Source organism: Telmatherina bonti, assembly GCF_933228915.1.
Source record: "Telmatherina bonti genome assembly, chromosome: 3".
NCBI lineage: Eukaryota > Metazoa > Chordata > Actinopteri > Atheriniformes > Telmatherinidae > Telmatherina > Telmatherina bonti.
Window position 1 is genome coordinate 11,049,227 of NC_136621.1, and position 27,039 is coordinate 11,076,265.

The 27,039-nt window shown below is 39.0% G+C and overlaps 1 protein-coding gene across 1 annotated transcript; it reads left to right on the forward strand.

The window, feature by feature from the left end:
- Nucleotides 1-422: 422 nt before the first annotated feature.
- Nucleotides 423-5,499, forward strand: cabp2a (calcium binding protein 2a; the record flags this gene model as incomplete). The annotated part of the gene is made up of 7 exons (XM_079265146.1): nucleotides 423-470; nucleotides 632-853; nucleotides 3,302-3,332; nucleotides 4,299-4,433; nucleotides 5,019-5,128; nucleotides 5,227-5,374; nucleotides 5,474-5,499. The coding sequence occupies 7 exons, from the start codon at nucleotides 423-425 to the stop codon at nucleotides 5,497-5,499; spliced, it is 720 nt and encodes a 239-aa protein (XP_079121272.1).
- Between the last annotated feature and the right edge of the window lie 21,540 nt (nucleotides 5,500-27,039).

Consider the following 27,039-nt stretch of genomic DNA (forward strand, 5'->3'; position numbering starts at 1 on the left):
GATATGACCCAGTGCTCTAAGCCATACCTCGGAAATCTCCATCACCCTGTCGCTGTTCCATGATGTCACACTAAACGTCTCATCGCTCATCAGGACAGTCCAGGAGTGAAGGATTTAATGCGCCACCATGCACCTGCCTTACGTCTGAGGGGACCAATAGGATCTGGGACCGGAGCACATGTACTGACAGGAGTCGCCGTTTGTAGTTTAGTAGTAGTGTAAGTGAACCACTATTCTTCGCCTGACTGAGCGCTGAAAGGCTCTTCGCCCTGGGATGTGACTGATCCAGCACTGGTCTTGGACTTTTATGCAACGTTTGAGCAGAGAAGGAGCAAAAGAGGAAAAGAGGAGAAACCTGGAAGAGTTTTTGGGACTGCAAAGGAAGAGAGGTGGGGAGGGGGGGGCAACCGCAGGTTGGTGGGATGGGAAACATCAACAAGGCTTCTAAAAAGAACAGTAAAAGGGAGAAGGTAAGGAAGCCATTCATTTAGAAGAAGCAGAGGTTTTCTACTTAATAGATAATTGTAATAATTTCAAGTTTACATTTAGATTTCTGACGTCTGATGCCGTTTTGTTGGAATTAAAGTCACAGCTATGTGTTCAGTAACCCCGTTGGTTCCTCTTCTCTAAGGGGATGTCATCTGTCGAAGGAAGTGACACCCCATTGGCTGCTGCGATGCTGGGGTCACTGGGTGGTGCAGGGGACGTGGACACAGAGGAGGAGGAGGACGGAGGGAACGAGCGTGTGTTCGATGAGCCCCTTTGTGCTCTGGTTAAGAACTGCAACATGCTGCACAACATAGTGGGGCCTGCTTGTATCTTCCTCAGACAAGGCTTCGCACAAAGCCAGCTTGTATGTATTACATTTAACCGCACACACACTTACAACACGCTCACAGTAGTCTGACTGTCCTAAGGAAGGTGAAGTCAAAGTCATCCGTTCAATCAGTTCAGCTCCTCCCATCTCCATCCATCTTCAGCGTCTTTCTGCCACCCATCAATCAATCCTTTATATTCATGTTTGTGTAAAACTGCTGTGCAAAGAAAAATGGAACATAGATGTGTATTATAGGAAGATGTTTGATCAACGCTGGCGATGCAGAAGAACTCGTGCTTCATATTTTAAATGTGTTACAGAGCGATGTATTTTCTGACTCTGCTCTGGACCGGAGCTTCGCAGAAGTCCAGAGAAGAGAAACCTAAAAAACCAAAACAAAGAAGCCTGAATGAGCTTTGCATGTGTTTAAAGTGTGTTATTCTGAAGCTGCTTATGTTTTGAGTGCATTTTTTAAACTAGTCTATCAGTGTCTGTCTCCAGCTCAGACAGTTCAAATCATATATCCGACACCGAGTGATTATCTGACACGCAATCAAACAACGTGCACATTATACTTGGAAAGTGTTGCAACAGGTCAGCTTTAAAACAGCGGATCAGGCAGAGAGGCTTTGTTGTGCATCAGCTATTTTTTTCAGTCAACAATCCACCTTCTTTTATAGAAATGTGCAAATATTCAATCAGATCAAGTAAGAACATTCCTGATCAGCCTCTGCAGTGTTCTTCCTGGTGACCAGCTGGTCTCGCCAGGTAGATGATGTGCAGCATACATCCTGAGTCATCACACGTGGAAATGTTGAATGACTTCCAGGTTTTAAAGTCTTAGAAAGAGAAATGTTTGGGGATTCCTCAACAGAGTACATAGATTAGTGTATGTTAAGAGTCATGCCCTTTCCTGGATTTTAATCTCACTTTAATACCCTTTGCATGACAAAAAAAAAAAAGAGCAAATATAAATAAATAAACAAGCTTTGCACTGCATGCTTCCTGTACAGTCTGGTTTTAGTGTTAGCACTTCAGTGTTTTTCTCAGCAAAACATCTTTGGCATCCGAAGGAGTTTGGGAGTGATGAGAAGAGAAGCTTCATGTGGCTAAATCAGCCTCTGACACTTCATCCTCCAATGTTTTCCTACTGATTCATTAAAGCAAAGGCTGAATTTACAACAGTCACTCAAATAACTTGAGACTAAAGGAAGGAACAATAACTCAAAATTTACTAAATTACAATTTAGTGATATAGTATCCCGTTTTTTTTTTTTGTTTGTTTGTTTTTTTTTCATTTAAATGAGTTGAATAGAAAAATAAAAAAAATTTAAAAAAAAAATTAAAACAAATGGATCCTGGACAAATTCGAGCACTTTTCTGATGAAGAGTCAACAGGTGCAGAAAACACCTGACTGTAGTCGTGGAAAAGGATTGTTCAATAAAATATTAGCTTATGAGTGATGTAACATATTATTTTATCATATTTGTTTGCTTTTAAAAAAAACATATTTATATTAAACCAGAATTATAGATTAATGTGATGATTTTCATAAAATGATCATTTATTATTACTTGTGTCTATTTCAGCTCATTTCACAGGCATGTGTGTTGTTCCTTCTCTGACAGGAGGGGATGAATACGTTTGAGCACGACTGTATGAAACAGTGGTGACTGTTTACGTTCATTTAACTTGTGCAGGTGTGCAAATTTCTGCTCAAGCAAAAGCAAAGCCAGTGAAACTGTTCTGCAGATGCAGATGAAAATCAACTTCAGATAGGGAAATGATAAACCCATAAGCCTTCATGATTTGTAATACAATTTACTGCTGTAATCTCCTTGCCACTGCAGTCTCCCCTGCATCCTCTAATCCAGGCCTGTATTATTCCTCTGCTGATGTCACAGCCTCGCAGAACATGCAGTGAACAGACTTATCCTGGGGTCAACTTTTATCCTCACCAGCACTCTCTGAAGCCACGTCAACATCATGATTTTGCCTTTTTTTTTTTTTTTTTCGTGGTCGTTCATTTCTCAAAGTGTTTCATTTTTAAGGTGCTATTTGGCTCGTTACTGCAGCGTGAGCGTACAAAACTACACTAGCGTTCCTGCGAAAAGTCCAAGGGAATCTGATTGTACATCTGTCAGATTTTAATGCTTTTAAAATGCATGTTGTGGGGCACATTTCCGGCAGGCTTTAGGTGGCGCGGCAGGATTTTGGACACAGCAACTCCACTGAAAAGGTTGGCAAGGTCAGTCAGATCAAAACCACAGAATGCTGCAGCAGAAGTTCTGCTCAAGTGGATGAAAATGAAAGAAAAAGATGCTTCAGAGGAATAAAAGATGGAGGAGAAGCGCAAGGCTGGGTTTTATGTTTGTTTCTATGACTACACCAGACGCCGGAAAGTGAGGGTAAAAGTCAAACCTTGCTAACTTTTTATGTCTTTTTATTTCTGCCCTCTCTGCTGCCCGCGTACGCCACTGCAGGACAGAGACCTGCGACCAGAGGAAATGGAAGGTACAAAGACATGAGAAGCATAATCCAAATCCTCCCCCCAACTTTGACTCCATTCCTCCTCTTCTTCCTGAAATGCTCTCCCTTCGAAGCGTCTGCAGATGAGAAAATGTGTCTCTTCTGTGTATTTCAGGGTTTAAAGACATTAAGGAATTCATGACCGCTCTGATTTGCTTTCTTTTTTTATTTTCACTATGTAAGATCAAAGTGAAGGATTATTTTTCAAAGCAGAAGTTTCCCACAGTTTAAGCCTTCTTTCCGTCCCTCCTCTTCCTCGTTTCTGCTTCACATTCCCACATTTACAGAAATATTAAGCAGGGATGGAAGAAATAAACACAAATCCTTTTAAAACTCAACTTACCTGGTAAAATAAGCACTTGTTTCAATATTTTTTGGATGAAAAAAATATTTTTAACAGCAAACAAAACAGATCTGAGTTCCACTTTCTCTCTGTAATAATAATACTTCACTTAAGCAATTAAAGAGGATTTTTGCCTGTTTTGTGTGATGATTTTTTTAATCACAGGGAATAGTTATGATAAAGATTTAATGATAAAATAATTTTTAAAAAAAGTTGTACAATCAACAAGTTAAACATTTGTCAGTATTTGATTGAGTATAACGTCAGATGTGATAACCAGAATCGCAGAAATATTGGTTGTTTCTAACTTTACAGTCCAGATTTTTCTCAAACTTTGAATTTGTTTTAACTTAGGTGACCGAAATTAATTTAAATGTCAGCATAAAGTCGTTATTTTTCATCCTTAACAATGATATCGTAACTCACTCGATGAGATGGAAAAACATACTTTCGAATCGACGAAAGCACTGAGCTGTTTCTATGTCCAATGCGATTACATCATTTTTCTCAGAGCTGTGTGGAACAACCATATTCCTATTTTCTACATGAATAAATCCTCCTAACAGGTTGGTTACTGTCCTCATCACACATGTATGTTTTCCTTTCAGAGCTGCGTGAAGCTTTCCGGGAGTTTGACAAAGACAAAGATGGCTTCATCAGCTGTAAGGACCTGGGCGAATGCATGAGGACCATGGGATACATGCCCACAGAGATGGAACTTATAGAACTCAGCCAGCAGATCTGTGAGTCCTGCATGCAAACATACGCAGGAAAATATCAAATTAGGGATTTTTTTTGTTCAGTTTGTTCGTTTTGTGTGTGTGGGTGTGTGTGTTTGTGATACAGAGAAATGCTGATTAGATGAAGTAGACTGCAGAAATCAACATGAAAACCTTACAACGGAATGAATGCATAGAAAATCCTTACCTATAGCCTGTAAACTTATATATAGAGCCATTAAAATGACAAATACATCATTTGTTTGTCTCGTCCCTCAGTAAACAGAGAAGTTTTTTGGGGTTTTTTTTACTCTGAAGCTCCTGAATGTGACCCTTTTAGGGGTTTCTGTGTGTAATTTTCTTTTGCACATAATCAAATAAAAACTCTCCTCATTTTACGGAGTAGCTGTCAGGAGGTTCAAGGTTTCTACTGAGTCCTTTCTTCTAAATTTGCTGTAAAATGTAAAGAAATGTTTTACTGTTGGTGTTGCATTTACAGACTCAGGGCAGGTTAATGCATAGATAAAAGTGTCTCATAAGTCTGGTTATGCTGTTGTTAATTTACTGGCAGTTAAAGACGTTAAAGCGCGGTCGTCTCCGTGCTTTTAGGTGGAGGCCGGGTGGACTTTGATGACTTTGTGGAGCTGATGGGTCCCAAAATGCTCGCTGAGACTGCAGACATGATTGGGGTGAAAGAGCTAAGGGACGCTTTCAGAGAGGTGTACAATACGCTACTTTTTCCGTTTTTCGAAGTATTTTTGTTTAGTTTTTTCCCAACTTTTACTTACATTTTTGCTTACTATCTGCTCCACCTTAGTTTGACTCTGATGGCGATGGCCAGATTAGCCTTGGCGAGCTGAGGGAAGCCATGAAAAAACTCATGGGAGAGCAGCTCAACCACCGTGAGATCGATGAGATCCTGAGAGACGTGGATCTCAATGGCGATGGACAGGTTGACTTCGAAGGTATGCAGTGCTTTTCATTTAGTAAAAATAGCCCAGAAGAAATGTAGACAAAACAAATTTTATATTTAAACAGTAATACGATTTTCCTTCTTCCCGCAGAGTTTGTGCGAATGATGTCTCGCTGACTCCTCAGTAAACCTCACTCTATTGCACTGAACTGGACCACACCACTGTTACATTTATGTCTAATGTATAAAAATGTCATTGTCTGTACTTTTTCAATTCCCTCCTTCACCTCTCACGTATACAAATCCCTTTAATGTTTTACTGTTGTATAAATGTACTATGTGGGTAATAAGATCTTATAGATTAATGGCTCTAATCCTGTGCTCGTTTCAGAAGGATTAAAATAAAAAAAAACCATGTAAATATGTAAAAGGATTATCTTTAACAGCCTGATAAGATCTAATCAAATCAGCAGCCATTAAAAATCTTCAGTGAGAATTTTTTTCTCATTTTGGAATTTGCACAAACCAGTCATGTAGATCTGTACCTGGAAATCATCTGATAAGACACGTAAATATTTATTATTACAACCGACTTCATCTTCAATAGCCTTATTAATGCAACACAAACAGAAACAGTGAGTGCTTTCTTTATGGATCAAGGACACAGTTAAAGGCCTATTTATGCTCTGATGGATGCTAAAGACAGATACGGAGCCTTCCATCCGTTTTCTCTGTCCTTTATGTGCCCATTAACACCACTCATGTGTATCCTGACACAGTCAACCTAGTGGTTATATTGGAAACCCTAAGGGGAAGTGCAACCAGTTACAGGAACAAAGAAGAAGAAGGAGCTTTAAGACCACTTCTGTCTACTTTGCTACATCTTTTTATGGCCCTTTCTGAGATGCACATCATCATAATCTTGTTGTATGTTGTCTGAAACTGTAATCTTTGCCCCGCCCTCTGGTGCAGATAATATATATTGTGTAAAAAAACATGCAAACATTAAGGACGCACGAAAGCATTAGGACAAAATGAATACATTTATTTATTTACATAAAGGGAGGATAGATGGGCCAATGCAAGAACAAGTAAACACTTTTATGTAAAAATTCTAACAGGATAATGTTCATGCATCTGAATTCAGCTGTGCACTTTCATCCTTTTAACCACTGTGAGAAAAATACAATATGTTTTGATACTGCAATGATTTTCGTGTCTGCTGCAAATGAACGTCCAAAGACCCTTTTCCCTCTAGATAACATGCTGCTGACGGCATGTCACGAACTGTCTCACTTCAAGCGCATAAACCGCTTTAACCTTGTATTTTAAAGCATTCAAAAGGTCACACAGGCTTTGTAAATAGCAAAAAAAAAAAAAAACAAGAGAATAACATGAACAATAAACTAGTTTTTACTCATCACATACTTTTCATTGTATTTTTTTTGTTTTTACTGGTTTCCGGTTATTTCAACACATAAATGTCCAACGATACAGTACTTCTGTTACCATAGCAACTCAAAATTGCTTTCTGGGTTCAATTTGGGTCACTGTTTGGCGTTTTCATGTGTCCATCTTAATCGTGTTTTCCAGTTGTCTTGTAATCCTGAGCGGCAGAGAGTTGGTTATGTCATTACTCAGAATTTGACGCTCCCGCTCCACGAACACGGAAAAAACGAATGCCTGTAAACACACCACTTTGTAAGTATTTAGGAGAACGTCTTATTAAAGCTGAAAAATCACAAACCAGTTGGGAACACCAGCAAATTTAGCTCATTACAGTTGATAAATTGACACAACATTTCAGGTTCCTATGGAAACAACAGAATTATCAATCACAACAAGTCAGAAGCTCAAAACTCTCAAAACAACAATAGACTAGGGGTGCCGGTGGGCACAGCCATCATAAAAGTCTGCAGTCTTGCCAAGTTTTAAGCTCTCCGTTTGTTGTTGCAGTGTCATTTCCGGTAATAATCCCTTTGAAAAACTTGCTCGGAAGACAGCCGGATCAAATCAAATCAAACTTTATTTATGAAGCACTTTTTCTAGAATAAAATGCAACACAAAATGCTTTACACAAAACAAAAACACAACAAAGAAAGTTCATCAGCCTCTCTCTTCTCACACACTCAAACGCACACATACTCATACACACACCAAACCAACATCAACTTCCAACCCTTGTCGTAAACATCGCACGTACACCTACCTAGTTACTTATTGGAGCACATAATAAACCCACACTTAAAGATCTAAAAGCTAAATGACAGAACTGTCACAGCGTCTTCATTACAAATAGAAATTGGTGATTTTTATATTCCTGACCCAGTATCTGGTCAGGATTCAGTTAAATCAGGGGTACCCAAGTCCAGTCCTCGAGATCTACCAACCTTTAGATGCAACCCCTGTCCAGCACAGCTGGGTCAAATAGCTGAATTCTTCTTCTGCACATCATTCAGCTCTGCAGAGGTCTGCTAACGAGCCACTTATCTGATTCAGGTGTGTTGGAGAAGGGTTGCACCTAAAAACAGCAGGATGGTAGATCTCAAGGACCGGACTCGGGCACCCCTGAGTTAAATGATTGCATTTTCTTCAGCTACGATCATTGACTCAGCTAAATCTGGCAACCGGAGCCTGATCTGCTCTGATGGACTCTGAATGATGTCAAACAGGCCGAAGGACTCATGGGAAGAAAATGTTGCCTGAATTTGCAAAAAGTCCTTGTGTAAAACAAGGACCATAGCCTGTAGGCTTCCCAGGTTTCCCAGTATCTAGTCTTCTGGTTTGGAAGGCCAGTTGTACTACAGTTGGGTGTCTTTTCCAGGGTCAATTTCACTTGTGCAAAGTATGAGGATGTTCAACTGCCAACCCTAAAATTAGTTACAAATCTTCTTGTAGACCTGGACCAAAAAACAACATTTCTCTTTGGAAGCACTGTGTTTTAGTGTGTTTTAGAAGGCCATGCGTCTGACTGGTTTTTGGTGGCACATTGATACTAGTTATTCACGCAGCGTCCCGAGATTGAGAAACTACACTTTCTAACTGTGTGTTCCAGCCTGGGGCTTCCTGATGCAGCTGTGTTTATGCTCTCTTATTGTCCATGAGTCTTTACACAGCATGTCTTTAGTATATATTTAAGGGAATTGACTTGCCATTCTTAAGCAAGGCATGTAAAGTACTTGGATGAAAAGAAACTTTCCTCAAATGATCTTCCAGACCGTTTCTATCCGCTTGGTAAAATGTGTCAGATCACCTCTGTCTGGGCACCTTTTGAGGTCCCAAAGGAGTCGCTTTTTCAGTGCTTGTGCAGTTTCGCTGTACTCAACACTGAACGGAGCCATCGGGGGATTTCCCTTCCAGATTGGAGGGATGTTCCAGCTCCACGCGTTTGGATCGAACTCGATCACATCTGAGAGCTTTTTGGCTTTCTTCATCTCAGCATTCCTCAGGATCATCACATTGAGCTTTTCCAGCAACTCCTTATCTTGCTCCTTCTTCTCATCAGCCGACATCCCAGATATATTAACGTGTACAAAGTGACACAGCGGCTTCCTGTCCGAGCCTTTCGGCCTGGTGAGAGCTTGTAGCAACACCTTCAAGATGGCAGGGTCTGGGCAGCCATCTTTGGAAACACTGACGATTGCAGCGTCACTGAGAGCCAAAGCAAGACTTGCTACTTCTTTGTCACGTTGGTGGCTGTGATCATCCTGGACCATCTGATGTGGCTTCAGTCCCTCTGTGTCAATGAGCAGAAGGCAGTCACAGCCTAAATCCTCCCTGGCCTAATTGCTGACCCTGATCAGCTGCATGAACGCGCCTCTGGTGCACGTTCCTTTGTTGACGGCAAACCTGACACCAAACATGGTGTTGAGCAGAGTTGATTTTCCGGAGTTTTCTGCACCGATTGCTGTGATAACTTTGAGCCGACTGTTGGACTGCAATATAGAATGAAGTTCAGTAAGCACATCGGTGATCCATGTCACGGGGACGTTCGCCGCATCACCATCGACAAACTCAAGAGGGAAACCATCCAGGACCGTTTGAGCGTACAGTGCAGGGAGTTGTTCCATGGTTTTTCTCTGTTTGCTGTACTCTGGCAGGCCACTTGCACACAAGTACAGCTGCCCACACTCTCGAAAAAAGTGATCCACTCGTAAAGAGCAAGCAGAAATTTGCTTGTCCACTTCTGCAATGGCTTTTGTTTCTTTCAACGCTTTCTGGTTCAGTTCTTTGTATCGATCCCGCAGAGTGGAAAGCTGCTGCTGGGACAGATTATCCAGTTCCATCTCCATCCATTTGAGGAAATACCAGCGTTGCGTCGAAGTGCAAACCCCTTGTAGGAATTTTGACATCACAGCAGAGGCATTATAGCTTTGCTGCTTCTTTTTTAGCTCTTTCTCTTTTATTTCCAGAGACTTTCGGTACTCTTCCTTGTCCCGATTGCCAACTCTGCGCAGTCTCCATTGCTCCGTTTGCAGCCATGACAGAGCTTTCCAGGTGTGTCCCTGAAAATGCAGTTCCTGGTCTTTGAACTCTGAAGGTTTATTGATTCTTGTACTTATTTTCTGAACGTTCCTCCAAGCACTCTGGCATTCATAACTATCCTCATCAATCACAATCTCACAGCAGCAAGCTTTTTCAGCCAAATCTGCCAGTGACACTTTGTTCAGGTTGCTCTCAAGTATTTTGGAGACAGATTTCTGCAGAGCCTGAAGCAGCTCTGTGTGACTCTTACTTCTCTGACTCGCATCCGTTGTCTTCAAGCTTGTTAACGTTTTGAGGACAGAAGTTTTCCCCTGTCTGCCACTGACCAAAATCACTTTTGCTTGCAAATGTTTCCCTTCAAAATTCTTGAAGTAATCGTGGTCTGATTCGTCACAGAAGATGTAAACAGCTGTCGACATCTGACAAAGGAATGAAAATTGCTTGTGAAAGGCCTGCAGGTCTCCTCTGAGGTTGGCAACAGCAAATGGTTCGGAGAATTTATCTGTGCTTCTGCTCCCACAAGGCAGGTACCAGCTGACTTCTACGAGCCCATCAGAAAGTCTTCTGGGCACGTCACCACACACCATCTGAGAATGACTAAATGTGTCATGGTACTGCTCTGCATTACTTAGCTGATTGTTTAACATCTGAGACTTGGACATGAACTTCTTCTCCAGCCTGACAAATGAAACCAGAGGAATTTCAGAGAGCACCAGTCGTTCCTCGCAGTTTAGCTTCCTGAATGCTTGCTGTGGATGTCTGAAGGTTCGAACGACTTCACACATTGACCACAGCATCATTGTGACTTCTCTTGTTTCAATGTTGGGTAACAAGAGTGGGACAGCAAACTGGCAGAGTGCCATTTTCCCAACTAGTTCCTGTTGAAGGAAACTATTAGAGCAGAGAAACACTGCAGTTATCAGGTCCAAGGGATTGATGGCGTTCTTCTTGTCTGAGTCCAAATCACTGGACACACTTTTCACTTTTCTAGCATTTATGTTTAACATAACGAGACTCTTTAAAAAGGCCTCAGAAAGCGATTTTGGCCTTTCTGACTCTGATGTGTCATTTTGGGTAATCTCCAGGAAATCACTTATGGAAAGCTTGATGTCATACTGGTCTTCTAGTCCAATTCTTGACAGCAGTTCCCTGAGACATGGCTCTGTCAAAAGGAGGAAGAATGCAGGACATGTTTAACGCCATACTTCTACTGATTGGCTTTGTTTCATCTGCGGTTTAACAATACAGTTTTAGGGCTGAAGATGAAATGGCGGGTGTGCTGCAGGTATCCCTCAAACCACTGGTGCTAATGGATGGGAGTGCCTGAGCATCAGGAGACGATTCAAATCCAAAAATTGGCAGAATGATCCAGGTCCAGGCCCTCACAGCGACACTATACACAAGGGTTGGAAAGATCAAAAATCTTGATTTTCTTGATTCACAATTTTAAATCGAGTTTTTGTTTAAAAAAAATAAATAAATTAAAAAAAAGTTTTTTTAAAATAAATAAAAATAATCCATTATAAAAACAATTTCATCATTTTTGTTGTTTTATTGATCTTCTTACTTGTCTTCTTGGGCTTTATAGCAGCAGAATGATGGTCCGGCTACTTTGTTGTTTTTTCCTCATTGAAATCAAGAAAACTGAAAAAGTTTTATTCATTTATTTTGTTTTTAATCTACAAAAATCAGCAATATTGAAGAATTGTGAGAATCGCAATTTAAATCATTTCGGTACCCAAAACATCGGAATCGAATCGTGACAAAAGCATATTGTCACAGCCTTACTATACACCCTGTAGAAGGCATAAGCTGACACGCGCTGGTACATATTTAATGACTAGCTCATTTTTATTAAAGGCCTTTTATTCTAAACCACTTTGAGTGCCTGGACCTGGATTATTCTGCCAATTTTTCGGATTTGAATCCTCTCGTCATGAATAATTTCAAACGAGTTTTGTAGATCTTTAGAGGGTCTCACCTGTGTGTACAGAGATGGAAACAGGATCACTGCAGTTTTCCTTCAGCACTGTCGTGATGGAGAACTCATACTCTGTGTCTGGCTCTAAATCAGAGACTGTCATACAGCAGTCTTTGGTGTGGATTACTTTGAGCACTTCTCCTGGACTAGTGACTTTAATAAGGAAGTGATGTGGAATTTCCTCCATGTTTAGTTAACTTCCGAGGGGGTGGCACCACTGCAAAAGAGGAGTCATTTATTCATGTTTGCCTGCTGAAATAATCAGAGTGAACAGGAAATGTGATGTCTTGCTTTTTTCTGTGGTAATATGTCCTGTGACCCATTTGCTAAGATTGCCATCTTCATCTTGTGTCGCCACATTAAACATATACCGCTGTCCAAACTGAAGGTTGTTAATCTCAATTTTATGAACATTTGACGACTGAGGAGCCCTCCACCTCCTTTAAAGGACCTCCAGTAGAGTTTGAAGCTGTAAGGTCCCTGAAGATCCTGCGGGCATCCCCAGCTCACAACCACCGAGTGTGACTTGAACTCAATCTTACCAGGAGGGGGTTGTGAGCTGGCCAACAAAAGACAGCAAGAAGTTATCATATGTTTCCTGCACAGTCAGTTTACATACACAAGCTGTGAGACGGCTCACACACTGACTGGAACTGGTGCACGCTCATGGACTCAGTTAGAGCGGGAATCAGGTTTTAAGGGGTGCCGGTGATGATGCACAAATTACTTTATCAATCAAATAACAATGTAAGTTATTCATTCATTCATTTTCTGAACCGCTTATTCCAATTCAGGGTCGTGGGGAAGCTGGAGCCTATCCCAGCCGGCTTTGGGCGACAGGCAGGGTACACCCTGGACAGCTCGCCAGTCCATCGCAGGGCCACACACACAGAGAGACGAACAACCACACTCATGCTCACACTCACTCCTAGGGGCAATTTAGAGTGACCAATTAACCTATCATGCATGTCTTTGGATGGTGGGAGGAAGCCGGAGTACCCGGAGAGAACACACGCATACACGGGGAGAACATGCAAACTCCACACAGAAAGGCCACTGACCGAACCAGCCAAGGATTGAACCAGCAACCTTCTTGCTGTGAGGCCACAGTGCTAACCACTGCGCCACCGTGCAGCCCGCAATGTAAGTTAGAGAGAGATAAAGGAATAGAAAAAAGTAAATATGCAAAACTCAGTCTGTTGCACAAAAACACACAATCCTTGTCTGCTCATGTCAGATGTCTTATGACTTATGGCTGTTATGTCACAGAAATATTATAAGACAATATAAGATGGACTTCGCCTTGAACTTCATCTAGAAAACTTCCAGGAGGTTTAAACTTCCTTGTTTCCCTGTCTCATGTGACATGGTGTAAAGATCACAGAAGCGCTTCGTTGCTTTCGAAAGGTTTTACGCCAGTTTATGTTTTCGTTTTAACATCACAAGAGATTTTTCTCATGTGATCTGAAACTGCAAAGACATTTCATCAGGTGGTGAGGTTTTGCAACAGACTGCAACTTCCCACTAAAACAAGAGTCATTTAATTTAAAACCATTAAGATGTAAGTTACCTGCATGAATTTGTCCATGATCCTTAGCCGTCTGAAATAAAACAGTGTCATTAGGCACACCACAAAACAGTGCTATTACATTGATATGTTTTCATATTTTATCCAGCAAATACACTTTTTTCTATGTAATACCATGTCCACTGTATTTTTCCTTCATACAAACACTGTGAGTATGCACCTGATCTGTCCCGCAGAAGAAATCTGGAGCAGTGGGGTTGTGCTGGATGCGTCTCCTTTCCAAATTATGGCTCACATCCGCTATAAAATGTCCCGGCAACAGTTTGTGGTGTTCCTGGGCATCCAGCTCACAAAAGGAGTCCTTACAGGTCAGGCAGATGTTCACAGCTGCACTTTGGTTGCAAATGTCGCACATCATCTCCTCTAGCCTGCTTAGAGAAAAACAGAGAAAATGCTTAATAAGCGAAGACGCAGATCTTTGCAACTGGAAAGTGAAAGGTCTTTTTTTCATGTTATATGGTTCAGATAATGTAAAACTTTTGAAAATGAGCCCTGAACTGCAAAATCTCTTTAAATGAAGCCAGATTACAATAAACTAACAAACTACAATGGTTGGAACAGAAACTTATAAGTCTGTATGAAAATAAGTGTAAATGAAAGCAAAAGCTGGAGGTAAAAGTAATTAAAAGGCATGAGGGAAAATATAATATAAAAAATATAAAACTTAAACTCAAATAACTTAAATACTATTCCAGACGTAACATACTTACTCTTACATGTGATTTCCTTTTGGCAGTCTTGCAATTATTTATATCGCTGATATGAATATGCTTTGATATTTCATATTATGTAACAGTTATCAGGAAGAGGAATTTAACCATGTGTGATAATAAACTTTGAGGAAATGCTAATCTTAAATCAAACATGTCATCCTGTGTTGTTTCAGTGAGAACAGCCTTTACAGCTGTTAATTCATCATTCACCATAACACAGTTAAGAAATTTTAAACTGGGCCTCACATATGGTCATACGGAGCTGCGTCCTCGCTGTGGTGGGAATCCTTTGAGTGAGCTGATGAATAATCGAAGGTTTCAGATGAGGATATTGATTTTGCTGGGTTTGGAACGCCCCGTCTGAGAATGAAAGACAAGGAAAACAGAGAGGTCATCTTTATTCCATCCCCCTTGTTGATTACGCAAGTACTGAGCGCAGATAGCTGGAAGTCCCTGTGTTTATATACATTTACATCAATATATTCTGCTATAGATATTATATAATATATACAAGTGTTTTTCAACCACTGTGCCATGGCACACTAGTGTGCCGCGAGAGATCATCAGGTGTGCCCTGAGAAATGACCCAATTTCACCTAATTGGTCTAAAAAGCAGCTCTGTCCTGTTTAGAAGGCCAGAGTTATTTTGTTAAAATCGACAGCTACGGTTCTGAACGAGTGGCCGTGACTTGTGGAGTACCTCAGGGATCAGTCCTTGGACCTCTTCTTTTCAACTTGTATATGCTCCCTTTGGGTCAAATAATACAGAACTTTAACATCAATTATCACAGTTATGCAGATGACACCCTGCTTTATCTTTGTCACCAGATGACCACAGTCCAATAGACTTACTGTGCCAGTGTTTGGAGCAAGTAAACACCTGGATGAAAGAGAATTTTCTTCAATTCAATGAAGAAAAAACTGAAATTATTCTGTTTGGTAGCAAAGAGAAGAGGGTCAGCGTTGGTAAACACTGAGACTCGAGCTCCTAAAACTGTCAATCAAGTCTGTAACCTTGGCGTGTTGATAGACTCAGATCTGACTTTCAGCAGCCATATAAAAGCTGTCACTAAGAAGCTTTTTACCAACTGAGAAACATCAACAGGATTAAAGGTTTAGTCTCCCAGAAAAATCAAGAGAAACTCATCCATGCATTCATCTCCAGCAGACTGGATTACTGTAACGGTCTTTCAACAGGACTTCCTAAAAAGAGCATTAAACATCTGCAGCTCATCCAGATGCTGCTGCTAGAGCTTTAACTAGAACTAAGAGGTCTGAACACATCACACCAGTTTTAAAATCTTCACACTGGTTTCCAGTCTATCACAGGATGGATTTTAAAACCCTGCTGATTGTTTACAAATCCCAGAATGGTTCAGGACCAGAATACATCTGTGACATGTTCATAGAATATAAACCAAGCAGAGCTCTTCGATGCAAAGACTCGGGTAAACTAGTCCAGACCAGAGTCCAGACCAGAGTCCGGACCAGAGTCCAGACTAAACACAAAGAAGCAGCATTTAGTTGTTATGCTGCAAACAAGTGGAACAAACTACCAGTGGAGATTCAACTTTCACCAAATGTAGAAACTTTTAAATCAAAGTTAAAAACATTTCTTTTCTCATGCACCCATGCATGACATCTGCACAATAACTTTTGTTTCTGCTTTTAATTATTTTAAAATAACTTTTTTAAAAGAACTTTTTTTTTTAAATTTTCTCCGTTTGCACGCATTCCCAGTCCAGCTGGCCATTTCCAGAGTTTTTTTCCTGTTTATGACACACTTTATTACAGTCAGTTTGTCACATAAATTGTTGTCATTTCTTTAAGTGTATTTATTTTAAAAAAAAAAGTCAAATTTATCACAGTTTGGAGACAGAAAATGTTTTTGTTTTTAAGTAATTTATCTTTGCACATGTTTAAAGGAGTTGTCACTCTTCTACCTGTTTTCCAGGCAAAAGGAGATATAAGTTGTATCAAGACTTTTGCACAGTGTTGTATCACTTTACAGCTCAGAGTCACCAAAAAGTCATCTGTCCTCCTCAAATATGTGGTACTTTCACAAACTAGGCTTCAATACTGTAAGTCATATGACAAGAACTGCTACCACTGAGTATAAAGTTATGACATTTACACCATCCATCACTCCACCGGCCTCCTGAGGAGGTCTTTTGTCCTAGTTTTGGTCTTGTCAGCTGCTGATGTCATGTTGTGAAAGTATTAATAACAGGAAATGTTCAACAGGAGCAGTGAACAGTTTCTCAGTCTTTATTGTAAAAACATCGTATTTTGTCTCATTACATTCCCGTTTTCTTATTTTCCATTGAAAACTGCAGGCTTGAATCAGCCCAGGGGGGAACCTGTGATCCCATCCTGTGAAACAGTTTTAAGACGTTTCTATAATCAGATGAATTACTGCAGTAATTGCAGAGTGATTTTTACCTGCTGCTGATGACATCATGCGAGGCTTTATGATCAGTCTGTTGCACTGAGTATAGGGCCATCGGAGGGAATCTATTTTTATACATACTATATAAGTTTACAGATTCTTCATCGTGCAGCATGGTAGATGAAAAAAAAGATGTGTTTGTATATTTTAAACATACCTGGAAGGGTTCAACTTACAGACGGCATGTTTGGGAGTCCAACGGGTGATTTCACTGCAAAGACACAAGTCAAAAGAAAAAGAATAAGAAAAGCCAGAAAAATACTGTTTAACTCACAATGGTGTCAAAAACAACTAAACCTGCTGGATATAACATGAAGACCAGTTGTATTATATCCAATAGTCTGTTTACTTGCGCTCAGCGAGAGAGCAGACGTCCTTCGACATGAAGTCTGACTCTGTTTCATAGAGATAATATTCACAGTCTGGTTTGTCCAACCTGCAGAAGGAAAGGATTGGGGTTCAAAACCACAACATGTACATCAGGTTGTCACATCCTAAAGTGTTACAGAGAGGCAGACTAAGGTGAAGACACAGTAAAATATCCTAAAGGTTTGGATGTTATGTCGAATATATTTATAATATATACATGCAACGCATGCAATAGCATAATAATAATAATAATAATAATCATAAAAATAAAAATAATAAAATATAATAATAATAAAATATGTCCTTACAATAACAATAATAATAATTACAATAACAACAACAACAACAACAACAATAATAATAATAATAATAATAATAATAATAATAATAATAATGAGAACAGAAGTTCATATTCCAATAAAAACCAAATCCTGATTTATTAATAAAGTGTGTGACGCTGTAACTTACGGCGAATGTTTAAATTCCAAAGGATGTTCGATAGACCTTGCAGCCACGGACCCTCCAGACTTTTGCTGTGTTGTCCTAAACCTGAAATTAATTTGCAATTTTTAAAACATGTTATTAGTGAATTTTGCATTGTTTTTTTTTTTGTTGTTTTTTTTTACTAAAAATATAAGAATATATTTTATTTTATTGATACTTGTAAAAAAAAAAACAAACAAAAAAAAAAACATATCACTCATTCTCATGAACAAAGGTCTTAAAATCACCAAGTAAAACTTACCTTTTGTTTTCATCCTTTGATCCAGAAGACCTTTCCGCAAACTCATTTTGAAGGAATCTAGACACCAGATTCTTTACTTTCCCCCTAACAGGAACCGAGAGTTGAATATTTGGCTCATGCACCATATTGTATAATATAAAACAAATGAGTTGTAATAATGATCATATGTCTAAATAAGCAGCTGAAAGCAGAACAAATAAAAACAGCAGATTGTTGGACAAAGTAGCCTCACTATCTCTTACTTTTCACTGTTCTCCATCGGATCCATTTGGCTGGTAGCTCAGACAATCGTATTACCATTCATACTGGGACCATTCAGCTGCCGGGCCATTACAGATAAGCACCAGCCTGTAAATGTTTTGCATGTGTTTAGTCCAACCTTAGATTCAGTAACACTAAAACTCTGACAATGACATCTAAGTGAAGACTAATAGCAGGGCTGTAGCTGCCAAACCGGATTGTGTGTTACAGCAGATGACGGCAGGACACTTAGTCACTCGTTCTTATTCATTTTTAATTAAAATCTTTCATTTTGTGCCTGTGAGATTCGTTGTTGGTGAAGAGCTCACGAGAACACTGAAAAGTTTAATAATTTGTTTTGTGGTTTTCTGGCCAGACTGACATCATTTCTGTTCCCAATCATTCATACTAGTAATGAAACAGGTCAAGTGCTTCACCATTTTCTTAGAGACTTTCCTGCACTATAGAATGGACACCATTTCCCTAAAAAGAAAACAAACATAAAACACTATGTGTTGTTATTTGCATAGTCTGTTGGGTTTTTCTGGACGTTAATTGTTTTAATTCCTTTAGCTTGGTCACAAATTTTAGGGGATGATTGTTAGACATACGTTTGAGAAACAGCAACAAAATGCACATTATTTGGCCTTTGCGCTGGCTGTGTGTGTCTCAAAGCAAAAAACTCTGGTAAAATGCTATTTAGAGGCTCTAAAATACATTTATTTTGCTTATAATAAAAGAATCATAAAAAATGTTTTGTTTTTCTCTTGATCAAAAAGTTATTCTATTATTAATCTGACAACTCAGAATAAGTGAAATTTGAGATGATCAAACCTTCAGCTATGAAATGTTAAGACACTTATACCTCATTTCTAGAAGATCAGAGCAGCGATGCATTCAGGCACACTGACAAACAGCATGGAGAAAAAACTCTTTGAACCTGAAACACATGCAAAATCCAGCCTTTTAATTATAAAAGACTAAAGCAGGAGTCCTGTTCATGGGAGCTACTGTCCTGCAACTTTTAGATATATCCTGTCTCACACATCAAATGGCTGAATTCCCTCTGCAGAGACCTGGAAATGAACCGTTCATGTGATTCTGGTGTGTTTGAAGCTAGATGCATCTAAAAGCTGAAGGACAGTAGACCTGCAGGACAGTAGACCTGCAGGACAATAGACCTGCAGGACAGTAGACCTGCAGGACAGTAGACCTGCAGGACAATAGACCTACAGGACAGTAGATCTGCAGGACAATAGACCTACAGGACAATAGACCTACACTCTTAGAAATTTCTGTGAATTTACGGCTGAATTCTAGCAGTACCATACTGTCTTTCCAAAATGCAGGAAAAGACCATTAAATTTTGTTGTGAGAATAGAGGGTGGTGACTGACAGTCCAACTACTGCAAAATAACAGGCTAATACAGTATTTTTCTTCTGAGTGACCATGCTTCTTTTGCATTTGCAACTTTGACAATCACCATTCATCTTCCAGTTCTAACACATAAAAAGGGTAAGTAAAATCATTTTAGAGGATGTAATTTGTGGCTTTGCATGGTATGGAGTAAATTAGGGCCAAGTGGCTTTACTGTTATGTTATTTCCTATAGATTACTTATCTTAAAGGACTCAGTAATGTGACACATCTTTGGCCATAGCCAGTCAGGATTTATGGTGGAAAGTTCATTTCGACTATGAATAAATGAACAAATTTACATTAGTCACTGTCTGTAACAATATAAGTGACAAGAAAGTACTGAATAAATTAAGCTGTGGGTTTATACTGTATATGTTACCTGAATTATGTTTTTCCTCAAGACCCAAGTGAAACATTCAAACTGCTTGTAGATGCAAAACATAAGCTGATTTTTTTGCCATAAGCCACAACTTCTTATGTACCTAAGGTGTTTAATACACAAGTGATCCCAGACCATGTTTTACTTTTTCATTTTTCCATAGTGATAAATTTCTGAAATCTTCAGCATTTGAAGTTAAACCATTTTGCCAATGGCTGTATACACACAAGCATATCGTTACAGTCAAAAAGTGAATTCAAATGTAGCTTTCTTAACTTTCTAAACTTTTTTTCACACAGACCACACTTTTACTGTGTTTTTGGACCATAAGAAAGGTATAGTTTGAATTTAGTGATATTCTAAAGTCAGTAATTACTCCAAGTTAATTTTTGTTTTAGTTGACACAAGATTTAAAAAGAAAATAACATTGTTTAAAATTACATTATGCACATTGTGCACATTGTGTATCACTTTCCACCTAATGTTGTTGTGGACAAAGGCACTGAGTTTTTTGCAAGTGATTACAATGACAATATACAACAGTCAGACGCACATCTTGACTTTGGTCCATCACACACCTTGATTGCCAATGATGTGACACTGAAAGGGACAAAGTACAAGTGCAACATGTATGTTGTAATAAATCACAATTATGAAGGCTTATTAGTGGGAAAAACAAACAAAACTGTTGTTCAGAAAAACTCAGAATTTTACTTCATCTGTGAGAAACACCAGGCTATTCGGCTTCCTTCCATTGACTCTTATCATACAAGTCCTGTGCCAAGATACTACTGCTGTGTCAAACCAGAAGAACTGGTTGATTTTTACCCATTGCCAGAGTAGATGGTTTGGGTTGTACCTCTTCTCATACTTCACCGTTCTGTTCCTGTGCTTTAGATCAACGTCATCATTAAGTGTCACGATAAAGGAAATAATCATCAAGGCTTTGCCGGGTCTTTGTGAAGACGCTCAAGAAAAGCTAGTTTCCACACTTATCATTTCTGGGGTTGGGTCTGCAGAAGACCTGAAGTATGTCCACATTCCTTGTCATCCAACTATTATTGGTTCATTTCAATGAGTCTCCAGATGGGCTGATGCTGACTACTGATGTAAGTTCATTGCAAGTAAATATAGCAAGTCTTGTCCATTTTTGCCCATGTATATTGTATTTCTAATATAAACTTGTATATATTACACTTGTATATATGCTACACAGGAGTATGCAACAGCAGCAGATGTTGAAACTAGCCTAAGTTTGCCTGCCAGTCCTCGTCTGATATTGTGTAAGTACAGAATTTATAATATTTAAAAGTTTTACTTCATACTTGTTAGCATGTTGACTTTTTTGTTGTTATTAAATGTAGAATTCTTTAAAACTTGAATGTGTGCACATTAGACATTAAAAAAGAAAGGCTGGAAGCCACCTCTTCAAAATATTTTTAAAAAGCCTTCATTAGAATCACTGTCATATTAAATCAATTCAGCTCCACCTCCAGCGTATTGAAGTGTGGTGTATATAAAAAGTTTATTATGGAAAATACAACAAAAATGTATATCTCTGTCGATTACAGGTGGCAATGAGCAACTTGTGCCTGGATGGATGGTCAGCGCTGAAAGCCATGTCATCTATGAGGGGGTCCAGCCAACATTTGCAACAGGACTTGCAGCAGTGTTTCCCACTTTCTACATATTCAACCTGCAGTATCAAGATGAGGGGGGCAAAGGCTGTGGAGTTCATTCAAGGGTAAAAATATTTCTATGACTGTATGTATTTATTTTGAAGTTGAGTTAAATACAAAAAAATTACACAAGAATTAAAAGCTATAAAGCAAGTTACAATTGCCAAATGTGTTGAGGTATTTTCTTGATACATTTAAAAACAGCACAATATCTCCAAATGATATCTCAATTTTTTTTAAATATATTTTACTGTTAATGACTGCTTTCAAAGTTTCAAATACTCTGTTTGGCAAATTCTTGAATTCTCCCCATTTAGGCACTTCATTGGGATTAACCCAAAAAAGGGCACAAAGACCACTCATGGAAAGATGGTCTCCAAAAAGACAGGCAAGATAATCCAAAAGAAACAGCAGACAGTGAATGCATGTTTCTACTCTGATCAAAAACCTGATGGACTTTGAGTGGCACTTTGTAAAGGTTAGTTGTCCCTTTTTTTTCATTTGAAATATGTCTGTTTGCCAATCGTTTATGTTCTAATCATATTTTCTAATATTTTTCCATGCTGGATGATGTCATCACCTACATCTAAAACAGTGAGTGGAACTTGGACTCCTGCAAACCAGAAGTGGTAAAACCTAGTCTTAGACATTACAACACTGATTCTGGTATTCTTTTTGAAGCATTACTAAAGCCATGTTTAAGTTTCTTTTTCTTTGGGGTCCTACTTACTTTCTTTTATTCTTTTCAATGATTCACCAAAAACATGAATATGTGACCATTTACTTTAAGAACGGTGTTTTTGGGGTATTCAGATTGTGAAAGGAAATCATTTAAAATCAGTTGAAGACAATGCATTTTGTAATTGTTCAATCTTTGTTTGTGTTACTGCAAACATATCCATTTCTTGAGTTCAGAAGCCTTTTTTTTGTCTGTTTTTTTTGTCCAATGATTTCAGAAGGCATGTGACAGTTTTCCTTAAGAGAATAATGTTTTTGTATCCATTAGATCATAAAAGCAAATCATTTAAACCTACTTTAAGACACGGCAAGGCTTATTTCTACCATTTTTATTTCAGTGTTGCTACAGCATGTCTAATTCTTTCATTTTGAGGCCAACTTTTTCAGTGATTCCCTGAAGTATGGTAATGTAATCTTTGATTTGGAAGACTGAAAATGTGGGTTGTGGTGTTACAGTGCCTTTCAATAAATTTTCAGTTTGAAACTATTACTGTCATCTAATCTTGTGTGTTATGCATTGTACAAACATTTGGTAGTTTACTTAAATGTAAAGGTGGTATTCTACTACGATTACTAAACATGACAGTACATGTGAAAATTAGGACTGTTGTTACATTATTTTAGTGTAAAACTAAAACTGTACATTAAAATCAAGTGTATACAGTAGTAAATCTGTAAACTTACAGTAAATGACTGGCAGATACAGACACCAGCACTTTACTGTAAATTTATTTGAACTTTTGTATTTTAACAGTAAATTAATCTAAAAATAAATTACAGTATTGAAATTGTAAATTTACAGTAGAACACTGCCATCTATATTTAACAGTATTTCACCATTATTTTACAGTATCTGTACAATACTTATATTAACAGTTTAGTACTGTCAAAATAAATAACAGTATAGGCCATGTAAATTTACAGTAAAATACTGGCGTCTGTAGCTGCCAGTATTTTACTGTAAATTTACAGGATTTTTCTTAGAGTGTACAGGACAATGGACCTGCAGGACAGTAGACCTGCAGGACAGTAGACCTGCAGGACAGTAGATCTGCAGGACAGTAGATCTGCAGGACAGTAGACCTGCAGGACAGTAGATCTGCAGGACAGTAGACCTGCAGGACAGTAGATCTGCAGGACAGTAGACCTGCAGGACAGTAGATCTGCAGGACAGTAGACCTGCAGGACAGTAGATCTGCAGGACAGTAGATCTGCAGGACAGTAGACCTGCAGGACAGTAGACCTGCAGGACAGTAGATCTGCAGGACAGTAGACCTGCAGGACAGTAGACCTGCAGGACAGTAGATCTGCAGGACAGAACACAGGCACCCCAGGACTAAAGAAAAATCTTTAATGTAAGATCTTTGCTAAACTTCTCCCTCAGTGTTGAGACGTTTACAACAGATTTAAGACACTGTTTCCTGTTTAACCAGACATGGGAAAATGTAAAATGTAGTTAAAACTCACCAACCGGAAAGAACCTCCAGGAGGTTAAGACAGCTCACACGGAGTGAGTTGGGTTGTAGGCGGGAGAGCTGGCTGGAAGGAGGAAGCGGAGAGGACTGGAAGGACTTTGGATTTTATACCACTAGAAAATATTATTGGCAAGGCCTCTCCCTTACATGTGAGATATGACAACACGTGCTTTGCTACTGAGAAAAGTTTAAACATGTCATCAGTCATGTCACTATGAGTGTTTGTCACTGGAATCCAACATTTACATGAGCAAGTTCAAATAAATTATATAAATAAGAACAGTAAAAACATCGGTCTTCAAAAAAAAAAAAAGCGGTCTTCATCCCTGGTCCTCGAGGCCCATCATCCAGCAGGTATTAGATTATTCCTTGATGCAACCCACCTAATTCAGTTACATAGATCTCTGACAAGCTCTGCACATGTCTGCTATTGGCACAATATCTGGAGTCAGGTGTGTTGAAGCAGGGACGTATTAAAAGTGTGCAGGACTTGAGAACCGGAGCTGGGGATCCCTGGCCAAGAGATGAGGAAAGAAAGTTCAGAGTCTAACGAAACTGTAAAAAATATGGTTCGGTTTATGTGTAAAAATCAGGCACTTTTATATGAAAAAAAATTAAATAGATTAAACCAACTCAAGGCCGATTTATTTGTACAACACATTTTATGTAAAAAGCATCACGGCAGGGTGGATAAATGTGGCCTATTTATCAGTGTGTCTGTATAAGACATAAAATTTAGTCTAATTTTAGTCTCATTCAGACATCTTTTTAAATATTCTGTTCGGTGGAAGTGAAGCCCACTCAAACATGATTTTATCTAAGAATCCCTGACAGATGTCATGTTGAGTTTAAATAAAGCCAGTGAAATTAGCAGGCTGCACTTCATTTAATTATATTTTCATTTACTGTGACTGAGCAGTTTTAGGTAAACAGAAAAAGATGGGTGGTGTTTTATTCAGAGTATGTTCCTTAGCTTCATATCTGGATATTATGTGCATGTGAATGTGGCAACCACCAGAAGTTGAAGCCAGAGGATTGTTAAAACTGGTGGGATAATCATACGGATGTTTCAAACCGAGAAACTGAGCTTTGACAAAACATTTTAACAGGATTAGTTTCACAATTTTCATTCAAAATGTTTATTTAAAATATAAACAAATCCACAGTGACATCCTAAATGACTAAACTGATCTCTAAATCCTGAACCGGTCTGAAAACATGACAGATTTTCAGCATGGCGACTGTTTCCAAGCAGCACAACAATCACACTGTTTACATTACAAACACATTAAAAGTATATGAGTTTAGTAGAACTTAGTCGTTCTACCTTTTTTTAAGGTTGATGTGAGTTCACATGGCACAGCTCCCACACAGTAATATGGAGAAACCAAGAGTTCAGCACCTACTTGCATGAGTGGGTGGAGTAGTAGAGATTCAGGGACGATAGATAAAGCAGAAACACACAAGGAGGCACAGAGTTAGCGAGCATCCATGTATGTGGGCCGACTATTACAGCAGAGTGCATCCTTACCGCATGCATGTGGAAGAAACCACAAAATGGTTGAAAATAGATCAAATATTACATATCTAAAAGAATATCCATCACTTCTTGACAGCGGAGACATGACAAATGACCAGTGCTGTTAACCATATTGTTTTCCCATATGTTCAATGCAATTACACCAATAAATGAGAATAAAATTGTACGGAAAGAGAAGCTGCTTAAGATTCTGTCAGACATGAGCTAAATGATTTTTTTGTAAATGTTTACAGAGCATCTTGTGATAAATCTGAGTTATATATGTAAAATGAAAAGAAATCCACCTTTTATATATTGATATTTCTTGGTATAACTCCTTCAGTCAACCATGGCAGTAAGCCTGGTTACATATTTTAGCACACACTGACCTAAAAACAAGTCAAAACAAAAAAGATGTACTCATAATTATTTTCACATAAATGTAATTCACAGTAAATCTTGTTTTCATTTAGAATAATATGAACACATCTCTTGTAATCATCCTGTGTAGTACAGACGGAAGTATCTCCCGAGCCGTGTGAGCTGAAAACATGTGCGAAGGCGGTCCTGGAGAGGAATGAGTAGGAACTCTCCAGAAGTCAAATGGTAGATGGGAGTCGGGCGAGGACAAACTTTTCCTCTTGTAAAACTATTTCAACCTATAATAAGACTTATGACTATCCACTTTATGCTTGAAGGGCTGTATGTCTAAAATGGGATGTAATAAATAGCTTCCTGTAACACTAAAGCAGCCAACTTATGACTGCTCTGTGGAAGCATGACTGTAAATAAGGGTGGGGTGATCTCCCTCTAGTGGGCTCTTAATGTTAAATTCATACAATAAACAGCTCCCAGATTATTTTAGTTGATGTGCGTTTCCACTCATCTCTGCTGACAGGAAGTAAAGCTCATGCAGCCGCACCATTTAGGGTTTTGTCCTTATCTCACTCATGCACATAACGCTGCAACACAGCAGTCATTTCTTCTCTGTTTCTTCTCATCTGAAGAGTTTAAGATAAATGGAGGACAAGCTGGAGTGATATTAATTTAACCTTTTTTTATTTCTACATTTCTTTGAGATTTAAAGACAAATCTTAAAGTCAAATCTTCAAGGAAATCTGTCCCAGGAAAGTTATTAGTAAATGGTTAGGACTTATTATATTATGACATGTGGTTGATTGCCAAAAATAGGACTAAAATCAAACAAAAAACACAAATGAAAAGACAAATCTTTGTCATGGGTGCATTTGGCCACATGAGAGTCAATAGTTTGGACAAGAATTGATCAAAATTGTAAAATAAGTTTAATGAATTGCTAAAAACAGGTCTGAAAATAAAACAAAGTGAACTTTCTGGGGTTGGTGAGTTCTTTGAAGACAGATCCAAGCTATAAACTATAAATAAAGGAGTAGCATGTGCTGCATGGAGTTTACGTTCACTCCTAGAAGCACATCAGTCTGTCATGATCATATTGTGACAATTTGTTCGGAGACACTTCATGCTGCCAAACAATCATGCTTGCTGGAATCTGGGAAAAGATCATGTGAAAGTTTCCTGGATTCTGGTTTCAGGAGCACTTGGGCCAGTGGGGGCAACTCCGGTCCTCAAGGCCTGCAGATGTTTGGAGTTTCCCTGCTGCAACACACCTGACTCAAATCAATGGGTGATCAGCAAACCTGTGCAGAGTTTAATGTCCATCTCCACACAAGTCTGCTTGTTAAGTCTGATGCGTGTCAGCTGCTCCTAGCAGGACCAGAGTTGCCCACCCCTGATTCAGGCCCTGGTGGTTTCTGGATGCTATCAGGCCACTGCAGTCCTGCTGCCACTGCGGAGGTGTACCATTATGGGTGTGTGACTGATTTGTATGAAAAATGCACGGAGACTGGGTATGTCTGCAACATGGGGAGAGTTGTAACGTCTCCATTTCCACCACTTAGG